Source organism: Schistocerca nitens, chromosome 7 (assembly GCF_023898315.1).
Source record: "Schistocerca nitens isolate TAMUIC-IGC-003100 chromosome 7, iqSchNite1.1, whole genome shotgun sequence".
In the NCBI taxonomy this organism is placed as follows: domain Eukaryota; kingdom Metazoa; phylum Arthropoda; class Insecta; order Orthoptera; family Acrididae; genus Schistocerca; species Schistocerca nitens.
Genome location: NC_064620.1, coordinates 54997226 through 55015612, shown reverse-complemented (window position 1 = coordinate 55015612; position 18387 = coordinate 54997226). Strand labels below are relative to the sequence as shown.

At 43.3% G+C, this 18387-nt stretch overlaps 1 protein-coding gene across 1 annotated transcript in view; it reads right to left on the bottom strand.

The window, feature by feature from the left end:
- Positions 1 to 9359: 9359 nt before the first annotated feature.
- The window catches only part of LOC126195467 (ankyrin repeat domain-containing protein 65-like), a 104240-nt gene continuing 95212 nt past the window's right edge, over positions 9360 to 18387 (bottom strand). The window contains exon 6 of the mRNA XM_049934095.1: positions 9360 to 11911. Coding sequence (XP_049790052.1) covers positions 11724 to 11911 — 188 coding nt within the window. The 3' untranslated portion in view covers positions 9360 to 11723. The remainder of the gene's footprint in view (positions 11912 to 18387) is intronic.

Sequence of the window (18387 nt, the reverse complement as noted above, 5' to 3'; positions counted from 1 at the left end):
CACTGCTGAGTCCTTCTGGGAGATTTAGTAGAACAATATTGAAAATAAACGGTGCAGAGAATGTTATGTTGACGGAATCAAATGAGACAACAGTATTATGAAACAGGGGCGTTTCAAAAGTGAAAATAAATTAAATGTTCTTATGGCATTGTTGTTCAGGATTTCCCATTCGCGTTCGGCCGTCATCTACATCTACATCTACATGGTTACTCTACAATTCACACTTAAGTGCCTGGCAGAGGGTTCATCGAACCATTTTCATACTACTTCTCTACCGTTCCACTCTCAAATGGCGCGTGGGGAAAAGGAACGACTAAAGCTTTCCGTTCGAGCTCTGATTTCTCATATTTTATTATGATGATCATTTCTACCTACGTAGGTGGGTCTCCACAAACTATTTACGCATTCGGAAGAGAAAGTTGGTGATAGAAATTTCGTAAATAGATCTCACCGCAAATAAAACCACCTTTGTTTCAGTGACTGCCACCCCAACTCGCGTATCGTATCAATGACACACTCACCCCTATTGCGCGATAACACGAAATGAGCTGCCCTTCTTTGCACTTTTTCGATGTCCTCCATCAATCCTACCTGGTAAGGATCCACACCTCGCAGCAATATTCCAGCAGAGGACGGACAAGTGTAATTTAGGCTGTCTCTTTAGCGGGTTTATCGCATCTTCCAAGTGTTCTGCCACCAAAGCGCAGTCTTTGTTTCGTCTTCCCCACAATATTATCTGTGTGGTCTTTCCAATTTAAGTTTCTCGCAATTGTAATTCCTAGGTACTGAGTCGAACTGACAGCCCCTTAGATCTGTGCGATTTATCGTATACTCAAAATTTATCGGATTTCTTTTAGTACCCATGTGGATGACCTCGCACTTTTCTTTGTTTAGTGCCAATTGCCACTTTTCGCACCATACCGAAATTCTCTCTAGATCATTTTGTACTTGCAATTGATCGTCTGATGATTTTACTAGACGGTAAATTACAGCGTCATCTGCAAACAATGTAAGGGGACTGCTCAGATTATCACCTAGATCATTTATATACATCAGGAACAGCATCGGACCTACGACACTACCTTGCGGAACGCTAGATATAACTTCTGTTCTGCTCAATGATTTACCGTCTATCACTGCGAACTGTGACCTCTCTGAGAGGAAATCACGAATGCAGTCACACAACTGAGACGATACTCCATATGCACGCAATTTGATTAATAGTAGCTTGTGAGGAACGGTATCAAATGCCTTCTGTAAATCTAGGAATATACAATCGATCTGAGATCCCTCGTCGACAGTACTCAAAACTTCATGGGAGCCGGCCGCAGTGGCCGAGCGGTTCTAGGCGCTACAGTCTGGAATCGCGCGACCGCTACGGTCGCAGGTTCGAATCCTGCTTCGGCATGGATGTGTGTGATGTCCTTAGGTTAGTTAGGTTCAAGTAGTTCTAAGATCTAGGGGACTGATGACCTCAGAAGTTAAGTCCCATAGTGCTCAGAGCCATTTGAACTTCATGGGAATAAAGAGCTATCTGTGCTGCACAAGAACGATATTTTCGGAATCCGTGTTGGTTATGCATTAATAAGTCAACTTCTTCAAGGTGATTCATAATGTTCGAGTACAGTATATGCTCCAAAATCCTACTGCAAATTGAGGTCAGTGATATGGGTCTGTGATTCAATTGATTACTTCTATTTCCTGTCTTGAATACTGGTGTGACCTGTGCTACGGGGTGCGGCTAGAAAAAAACCGGACTGATGCTGGAAAAAACATTTATTTACAATTATTTACAATTTCATGTTATCTCCTTCAATGTACTCTCCTCCTCGGTCTCTACACCGCTCCATACGAATTTTCCACTGTTCATAGCACTGCTGCAGATCATTTTCGGTAAGTCCATACATTACTTCCGTCGCTTTTTCTTTTACTGCTTCAACAGTCTCAAATCTAGTTCCTTTCAAAGCTGACTTGACTTTAGGGAAAAGAAAAAAGTCACAGGGGGCCAAATCAGGTGAGTAGGGTGGATGATCTAAGATGGGAATGTTCTGTTTTGCCAAAAACGTCTTCACTGACAACGCACTGTGAGCTGGGGCATTGTCTTGGTGAAGGATCCATGACTTTTTTCTCTACAAATCGTTCCGTTTTCTCCGTACTCGCTCACGTAGGGTAGCCAGGACGCTAATGTAGTAATGCTAATTCACTGTTTGTCCCTCTGGTACCCAATCAATGTGCACAATCCCTTTGATGTCAAAAAAAAAAAAAACAATCATCATTGCCTCGAATTTCGATTTTGACATTCGTGCTTTTTTTTGTCGTGGAGAACCAGGAGTTTTCCAATGCATCGATTGGCGTTTAGTTTCGGGATCGTAAGTAAAAAACCACGATTCATCGCAAGTAATAACATTTTGTAAGAAGGTGGGATCACTTTCAATGTTTTACAGGATGTCAGAACAAATCATTCTTCGGCGTTCCTTCTGTTCAATTGTGAGACACTTTGGAACCATTTTTGAACACACTTTGTTCATGTTGAAACTTTCATGAAGAATCTGCCTAACACTTTCCTTGTCAACTCCTGTTAACTCAGACACTGCTCTGATTGTTAAACGGCGATCTTGTCGAACATGTTTACCGATTTCTTCAATGTTTGCATCAGTTTTTGCTGACAATGGTCTGCCAGTGCGAGCGTCATCACTGGTGTCTTCGCGGCCATCTTTAAATCGTTTAAACCACTCAAACACTTGTGTTCGCGATAAACAATCATCGCCGTACACTTGTTGTAACATTACAAACGTTTCACTTGCAGATTTTCCTAGTTTGAAACAAAATTTGATGTTAACACGCTGTTCTTTCTGTACACTCAACATTTTCCGACGCACAGACAAAACGTCAACTACTTAAAACAGACGCCACGGGCAGAGTGAGTGCAGGAGGCAGATGAAACTCGAGCAGTAGGCGGAGCGAGATTCACGTGACAGGCCACGCGACTTTCAGCCTTCTTGCATTCGTTTTATTGTTTCACCAGTACTAGTCCGGTTTTTTTCTAGCCACACCTCGTACTTTCCAATCTTTAGGAACAGACCTTTCGTCAAGTTAGCGGTTGTATATGATTGCTAAGAAAGGCGCTATTGTGTCTGCATACTCTGAGAGGAACCTGATTGGTATACCATCTGGACCGGAAGACTTGCCTTTCTTAAGTGATTTGAGTTGTTTCCTACATCTAAGATATCTACTTTTATGTCACTAATGCTAACAGCTGTTCTGGTTTCGAATTCTGGAATATTTACTTCGTCTTCTTTCGTGAAGGAATTACGGATGACTGTATTTAGCAGCTCCGCTTCAGTGGCACCATCATCAGTAACATTTCCATCTCTAACGCGCAGTGACTGTATTGACTGTTTTTTGCCACTGGTGTGCTTTACATACGACCAGAATCTCTTTGGGTTTTCTACCATATTCTGAGACAATATTTCATTGTGGAAACTATTAACAGCATCTCGCATTGACGTCCGCACTAAATTTCGAACTTCCGTGAAACTTAGCCAGTCTTGGGAATTTTGCTTTCTTCTTTTGCAAGTCTTATTTCATTCGGCGCCACATTGGGCTGCTTGCTGCCGATGATGAGGTCAACACAACACCCCGTTGAGCTACCATTGCCACCCAGCTAAGCTAGCGGACGTTGCAATAGTCATTGGAGTTTTATTCTATGTATAAAGGAAAATTAGATGCTACAGGATCCACAAATTATCTACAAAATTTTAGTCTATAGTAATCGTAACGTTGGACTAGATAACACCACCTGGTTTTCAACATGTGATAGCATAAATAATAAAGACTTACGTTTCATTATCGAGGTACCACAGATTTGAAGAAATATGTGGACGTAACGGTAGAAAGCTCAGTGTGGAGCCTGCTTCATTAAGATGAAGTCCGATACCCAAGTGCAATGAATCTTTAAGGTAAAGAGTACCAAATATCCGGATCTAACATTCGTAGTTTGTTCACACAAGTTGTTTTTCATAAATAGGGGCCGTTACCCATCTGTTTCAGACGCCAACGTGGACAAAGAACTCCTGAGGATTGCATGGAGTCAGAGTTTATCGCATCCAAAGAGTCTGAAATGCCATAACCAACAGCGCACGACGTTTTGCATAACACATTATGTTCTAAAGCCTACAAGCTGCAGCTGCTTTAGGTTTCAAGCGAAAGGACAAACGTGTGCTCGAATAGTTTACTATGAATATGGTAGGCAAGATTGACTTTTTGGAAATGATTTGATTCTACGATGAGTCAAATTTTCATGGATGCATAAAAGTGAACGTCATAACGATCGCATATGGGGATCAGAGTGTCCTCAAGTTACATGTGAAATGGAAAGAGACAATCCTAGAATCAGTAGGCGGTGGGCATTTAAGATGAAATACACTCCTCGAAATGGAAAAAAGAACACATTGACACCGGTGTGTCAGACCCACCATACTTGCTCCGGACACTACGAGAGGGCTGTACAAGCAATGATCACACGCACGGCACAGCGGACACACCAGGAACCGCGGTGTTGGCCGTCGAATGGCGCTAGCTGCGCAGCAGTTGTGCACCGCCGCCGTCAGTGTCAGCCAGTTTGCCGTGGCATACGGAGCTCCATCGCAGTCTTTAACACTGGTAGCATGCCGCGACAGCGTGGACGTGAACCGTATGTGCAGTTGACGGACTTTGAGCGAGGGCGTATAGTGGGCATGCGGGAGGCCGGGTGGACGTACCGCCGAATTGCTCAACACGTGGGGCGTGAGGTCTCCACAGTACATCGATGTTGTCGCCAGTGGTCGGCGGAAGGTGCACGTGCCCGTCGACCTGGGACCGGACCGCAGTGACGCACGGATGCACGCCAAGACCGTAGGATCCTACGCAGTGCCGTAGGGGACCGCACCGCCACTTCCCAGCAAATTAGGGACACTGTTGCTCCTGGGGTATCGGCGAGGACCATTCGCAACCGTCTCCATGAAGCTGCGCTACGGTCCCGCACACCGTTAGGCCGTCTTCCGCTCACGCCCCAACATCGTGCAGCTCGCCTCCAGTGGTGTCGCGACAGGCGTGAATGGAGGAACGAATGGAGACGTGTCGTCTTCAGCGATGAGAGTTGCTTCTGCCTTGGTGCCAATGATGGTCGTATGCGTGTTTGGCGCCGTGCAGGTGAGCGCCACAATCAGGACTGCATACGACCGAGGCACACAGGGCCAACACCCGGCATCATGGTGTGGGGAGCGATCTCCTACACTGGCCGTACACCACTGGTGATATTCGAGGGGACACTGAATAGTGCACGGTACATCCAAACCGTCATCGAACCCATCGTTCTACCATTCCTAGACCGGCAAGGGAACTTGCTGTTCCAACAGGACAATGCACGTCCGCATGTATCCCGTGCCACCCAACGTGCTCTAGAAGGTGTAAGTCAACTACCCTGGCCGGCAAGATCTCCGGATCTGTCCCCCATTGAGCATGTTTGGGACTGGATGAAGCGTCGTCTCACGCGGTCTGCACGTCCAGCACGAACGCTGGTCCAACTGAGGCGCCAGGTGGAAATGGCATGGCAAGCCGTTCCACAGGACTACATCCAGCATCTCTTCGATCGTCTCCATGGGAGAATAGCAGCCTGCATTGCTGCGAAAGGTGGATATACACTGTACTAGTGCCGACATTGTGCATGCTCTGTTGCCTGTGTCTATGTGCCTGCGGTTCTGTCAGTGTGATCATGTGATGTATCTGACCCCAGGAATGTGTCAATAAAGTTTCCCCTTCCTGGGACAATGAATTCACGGTGTTCTTATTTCAATTTCCAGGAGTGTACATCATTGGTCCACTCGCTTCTAGTGCGTCTAACGTAAACTGTGATGTTTATGTGAGCACGATGCAATAGCTTTCTGTTCAACTAATAGAACACCAGAAACCTGACATCATACTCCAGCAGAATGGGCACCATACCACCTCTCCCTAAATGTCCTCTGTGCTACTGCAGGTGCACGACTTGACATGTATGAAGAGTTGTCTTGTTGAAAGCAACTTGTTATGTAGTGTAGTTTTAAAATTATTAAAATCTGAAGTAGTGAAGGCAATTTATGGACACCCCGCAGTTCACCTCTGAGGAATACAATATGTTACACTACATTACAGTACAGAAATGATGGACATATCAGTTACATTGTTCCGTCGTCTGCGGTACAAATTTCAGCTCAATGGTAGATAGATGAGAGAATGTTCGATTTAATAGCATAAAATAAATGTGTTCAGTAGACTGAAATGAGTTAGTGTTCCAACTGTTATCTGCGCATGCTGCAATATTTTCTTTATTTATGTCCCAGTGAACCAGAGGTATGTAACTATTGCATTGCCTCTGGAAAACATTTATTACACAGTCTACAAAAGGAAAACATTAATGACAATTCATGTTTGTGCGAACTATTCAGAAACACAGGAAATCAATTCCTTTAAATACTTATGCTACACGTTTTGCTCTATGCATGAGAGCATATCGTATTACATGCAACACTAAGAGCGAACATTCAAAGTCGCTAACAAAAGTTTTGAAACAGGTAATTCGAAATCAAAGAAAATTAACGACTTGCATTAATTAAACACGACTAATTCTCTGTAACGGGAGGAAAGCGTGGACCGTTCGGAATCCATACAGGAATCAGTTGACAGCTGCTGGTATGAAATTTCAGAGAAAAAGTACTGGATATAACGTAATGAAACCGTAGGAGAAATAGTCGACAAAACACCTATAACTGAGTATCTCCAACAACACAAAATAGTTTTCAGTATGTTACAAGGCTGAAACGTTTCAAACTACCATGAAAAATTCTAAAGTACGTCCGCAGAGGATAGGGATAAGTGAGTCATCCATGCAAGTGTTGAAAAGAGACAATAACAAATTACTAGACCGAACACCTGAAAGGGTGATGATAATGCTAATACTAATGGCAACACAGGTAGCAAATACTTCGATGATCATAGCAAATCAGGTTATGCTTTTCCGAATTTTACATACCCTTGCAAGGAATTTAATCTGACTGAGCAACTTAACTATGCAGTTAATCAGCTACCTTGAAGTTGGGAAGATAAGAATAGCAGAAATTATAACAAAGAAATGCAAAATGTTTTAATAAACATTCATGTAAATCTTTTCCGATTCTAAAATCAATTTTCTTGTTTCTTTCGATGTTCATGTATATGCAGCTAAATATGGTGACTCCTTTCAAAGCAAATAACCGTTTTGTTAAAATCGAAGGTTATTATTCCAAATGTACTGTGATTCAAGCATACGCATTAGTTCACTACTACTGTGAGACAATATTTATCGTTCATGAACCAACATACACTCCTGGAAATTGAAATAAGAACACCGTGAATTCATTGTCCCAGGAAGGGGAAACTTTATTGACACATTCCTGGGGTCAGATACATCACATGATCACACTGACAGAACCACAGGCACATAGACACAGGCAACAGAGCATGCACAATGTCGGCACTAGTACAGTGTATATCCACCTTTCGCAGCAATGCAGGCTGCTATTCTCCCATGGAGACGATCGTAGAGATGCTGGATGTAGTCCTGTGGAACGGCTTGCCATGCCATTTCCACCTGGCGCCTCAGTTGGACCAGCGTTCGTGCTGGACGTGCAGACCGCGTGAGACGACGCTTCATCCAGTCCCAAACATGCTCAATGGGGGACAGATCCGGAGATCTTGCTGGCCAGGGTAGTTGACTTACAGCTTCTAGAGCACGTTGGGTGGCACGGGATACATGCGGACGTGCATTGTCCTGTTGGAACAGCAAGTTACCTTGCCGGTCTAGGAATGGTAGAACGATGGGTTCGATGACGGTTTGGATGTACCGTGCACTATTCAGTGTCCCCTCGACGATCACCAGTGGTGTACGGCCAGTGTAGGAGATCGCTCCCCACACCGTGATGCCGGGTGTTGGCCCTGTGTGCCTCGGTCGTATGCAGTCCTGATTGTGGCGCTCACCTGCACGGCGCCAAACACGCATACGACCATCATTGGCACCAAGGCAGAAGCGACTCTCATCGCTGAAGACGACACGTCTCCATTCGTCCCTCCATTCACGCCTGTCGCGACACCACTGGAGGCGGGCTGCACGATGTTGGGGCGTGAGCGGAAGACGGCCTAACGGTGTGCGGGACCGTAGCCCAGCTTCATGGAGACGGTTGCGAATGGTCCTCGCCGATACCCCAGGAGCAACAGTGTCCCTAATTTGCTGGGAAGTGGCGGTGCGGTCCCCTACGGCACTGCGTAGGATCCTACGGTCTTGGCGTGCATCCGTGCGTCGCCGCGGTCCGGTCCCAGGTCGACGGGCACGTGTACCTTCCACCGACCACTGGCGACAACATCGATGTACTGTGGAGACCTCACGCCCCACGTGTTGAGCAATTCGGCGGTACATCCACCCGGCCTCCCGCATGCCCACTATACGCCCTCGCTCAAAGTCCGTCAACTGTACATACGGTTCACGTCCGCGCTGTCGCGGCATGCTACCAGTGTTAAAGACTGCGATGGAGCTCCGTATGCCACGGCAAACTGGCTGACACTGACGGCGGCGGTGCACAAATGCTGCGCAGCTAGCGCCATTCGACGGCCAACACCGCGGTTCCTGGTGTGTCCGCTGTGCCGTGCGTGTGATCATTGCTTGTACAGCCCTCTCGCAGTGTCCGGAGCAAGTATGGTGGGTCTGACACACCGGTGTCAATGTGTTCTTTTTTCTATTTCCAGGAGTGTATATGCATCATGGCAGTCGTATATCATGTGATACTTCAGCTTCAGGTTTTGATGATGATTGGTTACTGGATGAAAAAGCTTTCTCGAATGAATCTGTCACGCTTTTGTGAAATTCTTAAACTATTTTGAAACTTCCCGACATGTGAAACTGAGAATGTTGTTGAACACGGACTCGGAACTTTCCCTTGGAGCCTCAGTTCTTGTAACAGCTTTTACCTGTCACTACGATTCAAAATTGCACTTTAGGGTGACAGATTCATTATGGAAACATCTGCCCAGGTTATGACTAATCCAGTTTCTTCTCGCTATCATATCTCTCAGAAGTATTTCTCCAACAGAGCATATAGCAAAGTTTCTATGAAGTTTTGTAAAATGGAAGACAAGTTGTTGCAGAATTGAAGCCGTGAGGTGAGGTCGTGAGCCGCGCCTGGACGTTCAACCGATAAAAACACTGTCAAAAAGGCAAGGCCTGGGATCGAACACACAGTATTATTTTTTAGAAAGGTCTGTAATAACTGGGTAGCAGATTTTCATTCTTACAAGGCTTAAATAAATTATAATGACTGGTAATGAAATTTATTCACATATACATGTTTCTTGCATTAACCACTAATACAAATTATTCAGTTCACATGAAGCAATACTAGCGTTGATTGTGCATAGTATACGATTGAAGTGCTTGATCAATATTCGTAGTACCATCCACAACATCTCTATGTGACTACAAAGCATTCTTAAAACTGTATTCTGTGATTGTTTGTAAGTCAGATTGTTGCAGATCCGTTTTCAGTTTTTGTGTTAAAGATGCAACAAAAACGTAGTCCTTACAGTGCTTAGAAAACATCGCATAACGTCACGTGAAGTGGTCTATGGCCACTGGACCGTTGAAATGTCTTTCTCTATAGTCTAACGTCGCGCTTAGGGACTGAGGTATGCTCTACATAGCCCTCAATGGACTGGTTTCTCTGCAGCCTCTATGATGCAAGGATGTTCTATAATTCAACGAAACCGGTTATCATTCTCAAAAAAAGCTACCGTATTGTGTCTTGCAAGTGATGCGTATAACAGGACAGATCTTCTGCTACTCAACGGACCGTCTAAAGCAGGCTGTTCCAACCGAGCTCCAGGGAGCCGGAGCGCTCCAGAGCGCTCACTGCGGCAGCTCGGAGCCCGCGTGGACGGGAAAAGCGAACTCACTGCCTCCTGGCCGCATGCAGCCGTAACTGACGCAATAATCCGTGTTCAATGACAGCTATGACTTGCCGCGGGAGCCCTGTACCTCTATTGGAGGATACCTTTCTATTCATTGAGAGGAATGGTCGTCCGCAGTGTCTTGTATGTCATAAAGTATTTAATTCTGCGAAGAGGTACAATATACAACGACATTATACAGCTTCACGCAGCGCACTACGATCAGGTAGAAAGCGTCACCAAGGGTTTGCTTCACGTTTGAAAACTAAACTCAGGGACGAATTCGGGGAAGACATTTTGACTCTTCATTGTTTTATTCACCAAGAGGCACTGTGTGCCGAAACAGTAGAGCCAGGTGGCGCAATGAAAGATGCCGTGAAGTGTGTGAATTTTGTGCGGCGTCACGGTATGAATCATCGCCAGTTCAAAGGATTCCTGAAAGACATGGAAGCGGAGTATGGGGATATACCTTACCACAGTACAGTTCGTTGGCTGAGTGGGGGAAAAGTTCTTGATGTTTTCTTAACCACTCGTGAGGAAATATCCCTTTTTTCGAAATGAAAGGGGAAGAAATGCGTTGTCTGAAAGATATAAAATGGATATCAGACCTTGCGTTCCTAGCTGACATAACTATGCATCTGAATAATTTAAATCTGTCATTTCAGGGTAAAGGGCAGCTAATCGTTGACATGCACGACCAGATCAAAGCGTTCATGCAAAAGTTGTTTATTTGAGAGGCAGATGTGTGATGGACATCTAACGTTCTTCAATCGTCTTGTTTCTTTAAAACTACCTGAAGGTACTACTTTCGGCGATTACCAAGCGAAGTTAAAGCAGCTCATCACGTCGCTTGAAACACGATTCCGAGACCTCACTAGTTTGGAAATGGAACTTAAGGTGTTCAGCACTCCTTTTTCAGTTTCCCCCATGACTTGTCATCGTCACTTCAATTGGAGATTATTGATTTGCAAAATTCAACTTTGTTGAAAGAGAGGTACTACAACACGATGGATTTGTCACGATGGTATCGTTCATTACAGCAAAAAACGTTTCCCAAGCTTCACAACAATGCCGCTCAGCTCATGTGCATTTTTGGGTCTAAGTATTGTTGTGTGCAGCTTTTCTGAGCCATGAAAAGAGTAAAAAGTAAGGAACGATCGTTTCTTCAGGATGTAACAACGAAGGCCATCCTCCGCATTAACGCTGCGAACACTTTGACGCCCGATATTTCCGATCTTGTAATGAGAAGAAAATGTCAAGCTACAGAGGCCCAATAAATTTAGTATGCAATTTCTTGTAAAACAGTTGTTTCTTTCTTATTTATTTCCTGAACATCGTATTTCCTGGTGTAGCATGTCACCACTAGCTAAGAGTATGAGGTTGTCGATCTTGTAAGACGCAGCTGGCACATCAAAACGCTTGCCTTGCAGCCTGCCTCAGCCAGCCGTGCCACGTGCCGGCGTGCCGGCCCACTTGACTGGTCACAGCGAGCGACGCGGCTCCCTGGAGCAGGGAGCGCTCCGTGGCTCACAACGGAGCCGAAGAGCTGGAACAGCCTGCTCTAAAGAACACACTCGCACGAGTTCTGGAGTAAACACCGTCCTGGTATTGGGGCCAGCTGTTGGGCAAGTGGCCTCTGGCCGCACCCTCGTGACGCAAAACCTGGCCGCGGTGACATCACGCGCGGCAGGCAGTTCGCTGCCGCCGAGATGCTGCTCTGCTGTGTGACGTCATCAGGCGAGCAGCTGCGGCGCAGCCTTGGCCGGGCCGTCGAGCAGCAAGTCGCCGCAGCCGTGCGCCGCCTGTTCCTCGTGCGGCAGGCCGGCGGCTGCCGGCGACAGCAGCGCCACGACGCCGGATCCGCCGCTCGCCGCCGCCACCTGCAGGGCGGTGCGGCCGTCGCTGTCGCGCGCCTCCACGTCTGTCAACAAAAGGAAATGAGAACCCACTTCAGTAGCCACATCACGAACAGCAGGCCTCAAACCATTGGGGTCAAAATTAAGCAAGTTGTTGCTTTAGTAGTAACCATCACATTGTGGTCTGCTTTGATGCAGCTCCGCACTCCAGTGAACCATTACAGGATATTTCATTTTGCATAACTACAGTTCCCTACTACATCCATTTGAACCTGATTATTGAGCTCAGATCTTGGGCTCCCCTTACAATTTAATCCACACCACTTCTTTCCAGCCGGCCGGTTTTGCCGAGCGGTTCTAGGCGCTTCAGTCTGGAACCGCGCAACAGCTACAGTAGCAGGTTCGAATCCTGCCTCGGGCATGTATGTGCTTGATGTCCTTAGGTTAGTTAGGTTTAAGTAGTTCTAAGTTCGAGGGGGCTGATCACCTCAGATTTTAAGTCCCATAGTGCTCAGAGCCATTTGAACCCAACCACTTCTTTCGATTAACGAGTTCACTATTCATTGATGGGCTTCCGTATAGGTCAACAAACAGCCCAATTTAGAAGCTGAATCTTGCGGAGATGATTCCCAACTTAACGGTTCAAGATTATGCTGGCAATTTTTGTCGTCGTAGGACCGACTTGGTGCAGCTTCTAACAACCCTACCACAACAAAGGTCAAAATTTTAATAATGATTGTGGTGTTGCTCACGTTGTTAAATACTGCAATTTTGGGCAACCACAAAGTTATTATGTAGCAGGTGTCATTAGAGCACAGTTAGTAAAGTCATTCCATTTTATAGATGTGTTTCACAAACCATTCTTGAAGATTGAACCTTTGAAAGTTAGCACAATGGTGATGGAAAAAAGTAATCAGCACTCCGAATTTAAGTTACACTTCCTTTTTATTGCTTTTGTTGCAATATCACGTATCACACAAAACATCACTTCACAATACAAAACATACTTGAAAACATCTTCCTCACTGTTAAAGTTCACATTTTATAAGCTGTCTGCAATTTACGTCTTTTCAACATGACGTCCAAGATTTGACTTTCTCAAGGTCCGACTCTCTAACAACTCTAAGTAACTAATAATCGCTTACGCGCCAAAAAATCAAGAGTTACAAGTACTTCAAAGATCATAGTGACAAAAGAAAGAATACATATAAGAATAATATCATTGCAACATAAACATATCGATTTATCAAAGAACCTCTACATTAATGAAATCAAATCTGAATGTTGTCTCAGAAATATGTCAACTACTTTACGGAAACACAGTAGAATGTTGCTGGTATCGAGAGGTTGAGTTGAGGTGTCGTAATGGTTACGTAATTCAAGTACCATTACAAGCTCAGCATGCAAATGAACTCTTTATAACTACAACATCCCCCACTCAATTGAACCTGCTAACTGTAATGAAGTCTTTGTTTACCTCCACATTTTTCGTACTCATCACTTCCTTCCATTCCCAGATTTAGTATTTTTGCATCCCTCAGGAGATTACCTATAATACTATCCAGTTTTTAACTAAGTTGTGCGATCAAGCGCATCTCTCGTCACTTCCATGCAGAGCCTCTTATTAGATACTCTATCTACCCACTCAACCTTCAACGTACTTCTCCAGTATCCTGTTTTAAAAGCTTAAATTCTCTTCCTTTTTGTAGTACGTATTGTTGTGTTGGCTGAAGAGCCAACGCCGTGTTACGAATGGAGGCCGAAATGCACACAGGCTGGCGTGAGGAGGGAAGAACTATACTGACGTGAGGTCTGGAACATGACAAGGAATGAGAATTCAGAAAGCGGACATAATTAGTTTGATACTTAACTTTAATCCATTAATGATGAACGTCGCTCTTCATGGTACATGATTCACAATATTATATGTTTATAATACATTCTCGAAGAATATGGCGCCTTGCTAGGTCGTAGCAAATGACGTAGCTGAAGGATATGCTACACTGTCGTCTCTGCAAATGAGACCGTATGTAGGCAGTGAACCACCGCTAGCAAAGTCGGCTGTACAACTGGGGCGAGGGCTAGGGCGTCTCTCTAGACTAGACCTGCCGTGTGGCGGCGCTCGGTCTGCAATTATTGATAGTGGTGACACGCGGGTCCGACGTATACTAACGGACCGCGACCGATTTAAAGGCTACCTCCTAGCAAGTGTGGTGTCTGGCGGTGATACCACACGTTTCGTTCATTTACCATATCCATACAAGCTACACAGCAAAAGAAAAAAAGTTGGATTGACAAAATTTAGGTTACATTGCAACAGGAGAGTAAGATAAAATACAATAAAGAATATTCTTCAGCCAACAAAAAGCCACAAGTATCAATAAACAAAGAGAGCAGCAAAAATCCGAGAAGATTTACGGTATGATAAAGTAAAATATTTAAGAAAATGTAATACTGATTCTAATACCTACAACCTCCATCTGTTTTCAACATCAGTGTCATAAGCTGAACGAAACAATATAAATACATATGATGCCAAATTAGCGGATTCGTTATGTTTTCTGTACAGTTTATGTGCATTATGTGTCCTTCGTTTAAAGGTAATACGCTATGAATGCGAACGAGGGACCACGAGATCAATAGAACGGGAGTGTATTTGCACAGTGAGATATCGGCCACAGCACTCAGTTGCCTTATCTGTTATCGTTATCTGAACAAACTTCGGTGTCTCGTGCCAGTCTCACGTGAAAACTACACAGGACACAAATACACAGTCATGTGGCACCTGTCACATTGCACTAAGACAGAATATAACTTGTAGAAGATGGGCTACGTGTTTTCAACGAGTGGTATTAAAATTACAAAATATATTAACGAATATATCACACGAATAGGCGTCCAAAATATTCCTCACGGACCTTGGTCGTAAATTATATCTCCCATTTTCTTTCCACTTCTGGTTTCTGACAATCTCCTGATTGCTTCATTCTTGCCACATTGACATTCAGAAGCAAGTAGCACATGTTCTAATATCTCCAGATAGCTCTCTTCCATGTCCCTCTGTTAACAAGTTGACAAGTCACATTTTACGATCGTTCATTTCCTAATTAATCTTCAACTTCTTCTGGAAAGTCTCCCGTGCATAATACAGCTATAAATACCTCTACAATACTTCCTAATCATGATGATTTCGTACATGATCTGCTCAATTACTTCTCATCGTCCTTCATTTTCCTCATTATGGTTATTTCGCAAATACATATCCTTAGAGAAACGAGGTATATTTTTACGACAAATCTGGGGTGAAAAATTAAGCTCCTTGAACAACTATCCATTCCGTCCACATTTTTTCTACCTTGTTTCGTGCATTTTATGTCAATTTCCCTTAAAAACAGCAGCTAATTCTCTTGCTGTGCTTAATTTTTCCTAATGTAATTTCTTCCTCACTGTTTCATTATGTCTGTTTATCACCAAAGGCTGTGATTTCTTTATTCATAACGCTATGTTTGGCTATCATTGACATTAAAAATTCTCATATGTCTATTTAAATCACAAGGATTATTCCATCTGCAAAAGTTGTCATTAGTACATGTTCAATTTCTTCTTCAGTCTTAGTCTTCACTTTTCTTCGTTTTCTTCTGGTAAATTACAGTCCCAACGAATTGCATTGTGAACTTCCAACATACGTAATCTCCTCTTCCCCAAATTTTTTATGTCACCAGTTAATTTTGAAGGTTTTGTAAATTATTTATTTGTTTCCGTACATAATAGGTTATTCTATTTAAAATATTGTTTTTGTGCAACAGATATTCAAAGGCATAGTGTTACAAATGCCTACATCGCTGCATGATTTTTCTATATTTTTCTTTCTAAGTTATTGTGAAACATTTAGTATTCCTAGTGTTGAAATACCTATCGTCCATTCTTTCATCAAAGTATTTTACAAAAGTGAGATGATATACTGACATTCTCACATTTCTTATAATTATCATTTCCAAATAGGAAATGTTGTGCAAGAGAAATGCTATTCACAGTCTTGGTTGAATTTAATTCCATAAATCCCTTAATAATAATAGCATTTCTGCCTCCTTGCACTGAATTCAGTCCCTGTATCTCAAGACAATATTAGCTTTCGCTGCTATTGTGGACTGAATGTAAGTGCCTAAATCCCATGATCATGTTGACAAAGATAGTGGCGTCTAGTGCTACGAAATATCTATGAGTGTAGGAAGAGGGTTCTCGTCTGATGTTGGGGTGTCCAATATTTCTTTTTCGTTATAACTTTAATTAACTCATTGTTGTCCGTCTTTTGTTTTACGCTTCGTTTATCCATCACCTGTTCGCGCTTCGTTTATCCATCACTCTGTTGTTTCACACTTCTTCATTAACTACTTTGCATCTGCTACTTCACCTTTTTTCCTTCATTTGGTTTCAGAGCAAATTATTTTCCTGGCGATCTTTCATTCTCAGTGGATTCTCATGCCTAATTTGCACATGACAACGTGTACATTTTGATGCTTCAGTAGCACAGGAGCAAGTGTATATAACTGCTTATGTGTACTTACCTTCGATTTGCCTTTTGTTACCACTAGTGACATTTTCGCCTTATCATTCAGGCATTCCACATAGTTTGGAATTTAACATTGTCTTTTATCCTCATAAATTTATGGTGTCAGTGCACGAGTTCTCTAAGAAAGGAATTTCAGCCTAATATTTAGTGTATAATCGAATGATATCTTCCCCCACCTTCTGACTGATTTGAAGTACGTCTACATTATCTACATTTTGATGGAAAACACAAAGCAAAAGGCCACTTGTAATCATAGAAACAATAAATCAAAGTCAGAAAACACTTTGAAATTGCTAAACAGATAAAAGCCATTAGTTCATAAAAATCCGTCTTCCAAATCCGGAAACTGTACAGATAATTAGATGTCTCTGCGATACTCCTGTTTCAGAGAATGATTATACGAACTGGTACTTTACCTGTTAGGTAGTACTGATTGAATATGTACTTAAGGATGAAAAATCTGGTGGAACACACCGTCAACCAACAAAAGATACATCTATTTTGTAGAACTCAGGTTGAATGGCAGAATAAGAGATAATGATGTGGAAAGACACTGTCACAGTACTGGAAACTCTAGTTTTGATGCTAACATTCTATTCACAGCAATATCATACACGTTTCAAAAATTTTTCACAATCAAAATTTGTTAGAAGTGGCTCCAACCGCGCAAATTTCCGCACAAGAACGTGTGTCGTAATTCCGTAAAGCTGTAATGTTATGTGGCCTCCATCTGGCATTCTCGATAAATGAAACACGCTTAGACCTTGGAACGGTCAGAAGAAATACTCGTGTCTCCAAATAATCACTGTACGAAACTAGCTAGAATCTATAATCTGAAGAAATTCGAAGATGTGCCAGCGTCATCATCGTCGGTTATCTATGATTTCAACCATTAATTGCAAGAAGCAAACGAAACGCTGCCTCATTCATGAATTCCAAGTAATATACTTGACTGGTTCTCTTTGTAGTTTACGAAATCTTCTTGTAAGCAAAAGGCAAAAGCAAGAAAAAAACACCTACTCTTATTCTAAACGTATTAAGTATTATGGGTATATAGGCACTGTAACAAGCGATATGTAGGAGTTCTTCAGAACTCGTTCCTGTTCCCACACTTTGTTGGCTGAAAGTGGTGGCGGATGGTGGATATGCTGGGATGGGCGCACGGCAGCAGGTGTTGGCAGAAGTTGATGGTATGTGCGTGAGGGAGCCCACTAGTGGCGACCATATGAAACTCAGCTCACGTTCCTCTGTCACGACAGGATCAATACCACGGACATGAGAAAGCAGGTTGATTTGGTGTTTGTAGACTTTTGGAAAACTTTTGATTCAATACCACATCGACGACTTCTAAGGAAAATACGTCCATGTGAGCCGTGTAACCAGATTTGGTACTTCACAGTAATTATTCTGACAAACTAGATGAACACCTGGACGAATATTTTTCGGCTGATACGGAACTAACACCATATGTGCCATTGGGAAAGTGTAAATTGGTCCATCACTGTTCAAGTTGTACGGAATGAATAATTACTGCAGTATCAAAACATTTATATCCATGAGCAAATTGCATTCAGCGAAAATGGCAGTAGTATCCAGTTTGCTCTCTACAAAACTAATTCAGTGATCGGCACCTGGCTCTAAACGTAGAGAAATGCAAAGTCTTAGCACGTCACGAAACACAAAAGTATCCTTAATTATAAAATTAGTAGATCACAACTTAGTTGTAGGTAAAACAAATGGCAGACTACGAATCAAGGGTAAGACACCGAAAAACTGGACTTTATCAAGAAAAGAGAATACACACGAAACTCTTGTGATGTCCATACAATGACACGCTGCAATGTACTCTATCCGATTAATTTCATGTTTACCCCTATTAGTGTATATTAATATGGGGTGTGTCCAGTCTTCATCTTTACGATGGCTTGAACTCTTTTGGGGGATATCTTCAATTTGGTACCTGAATGTCTG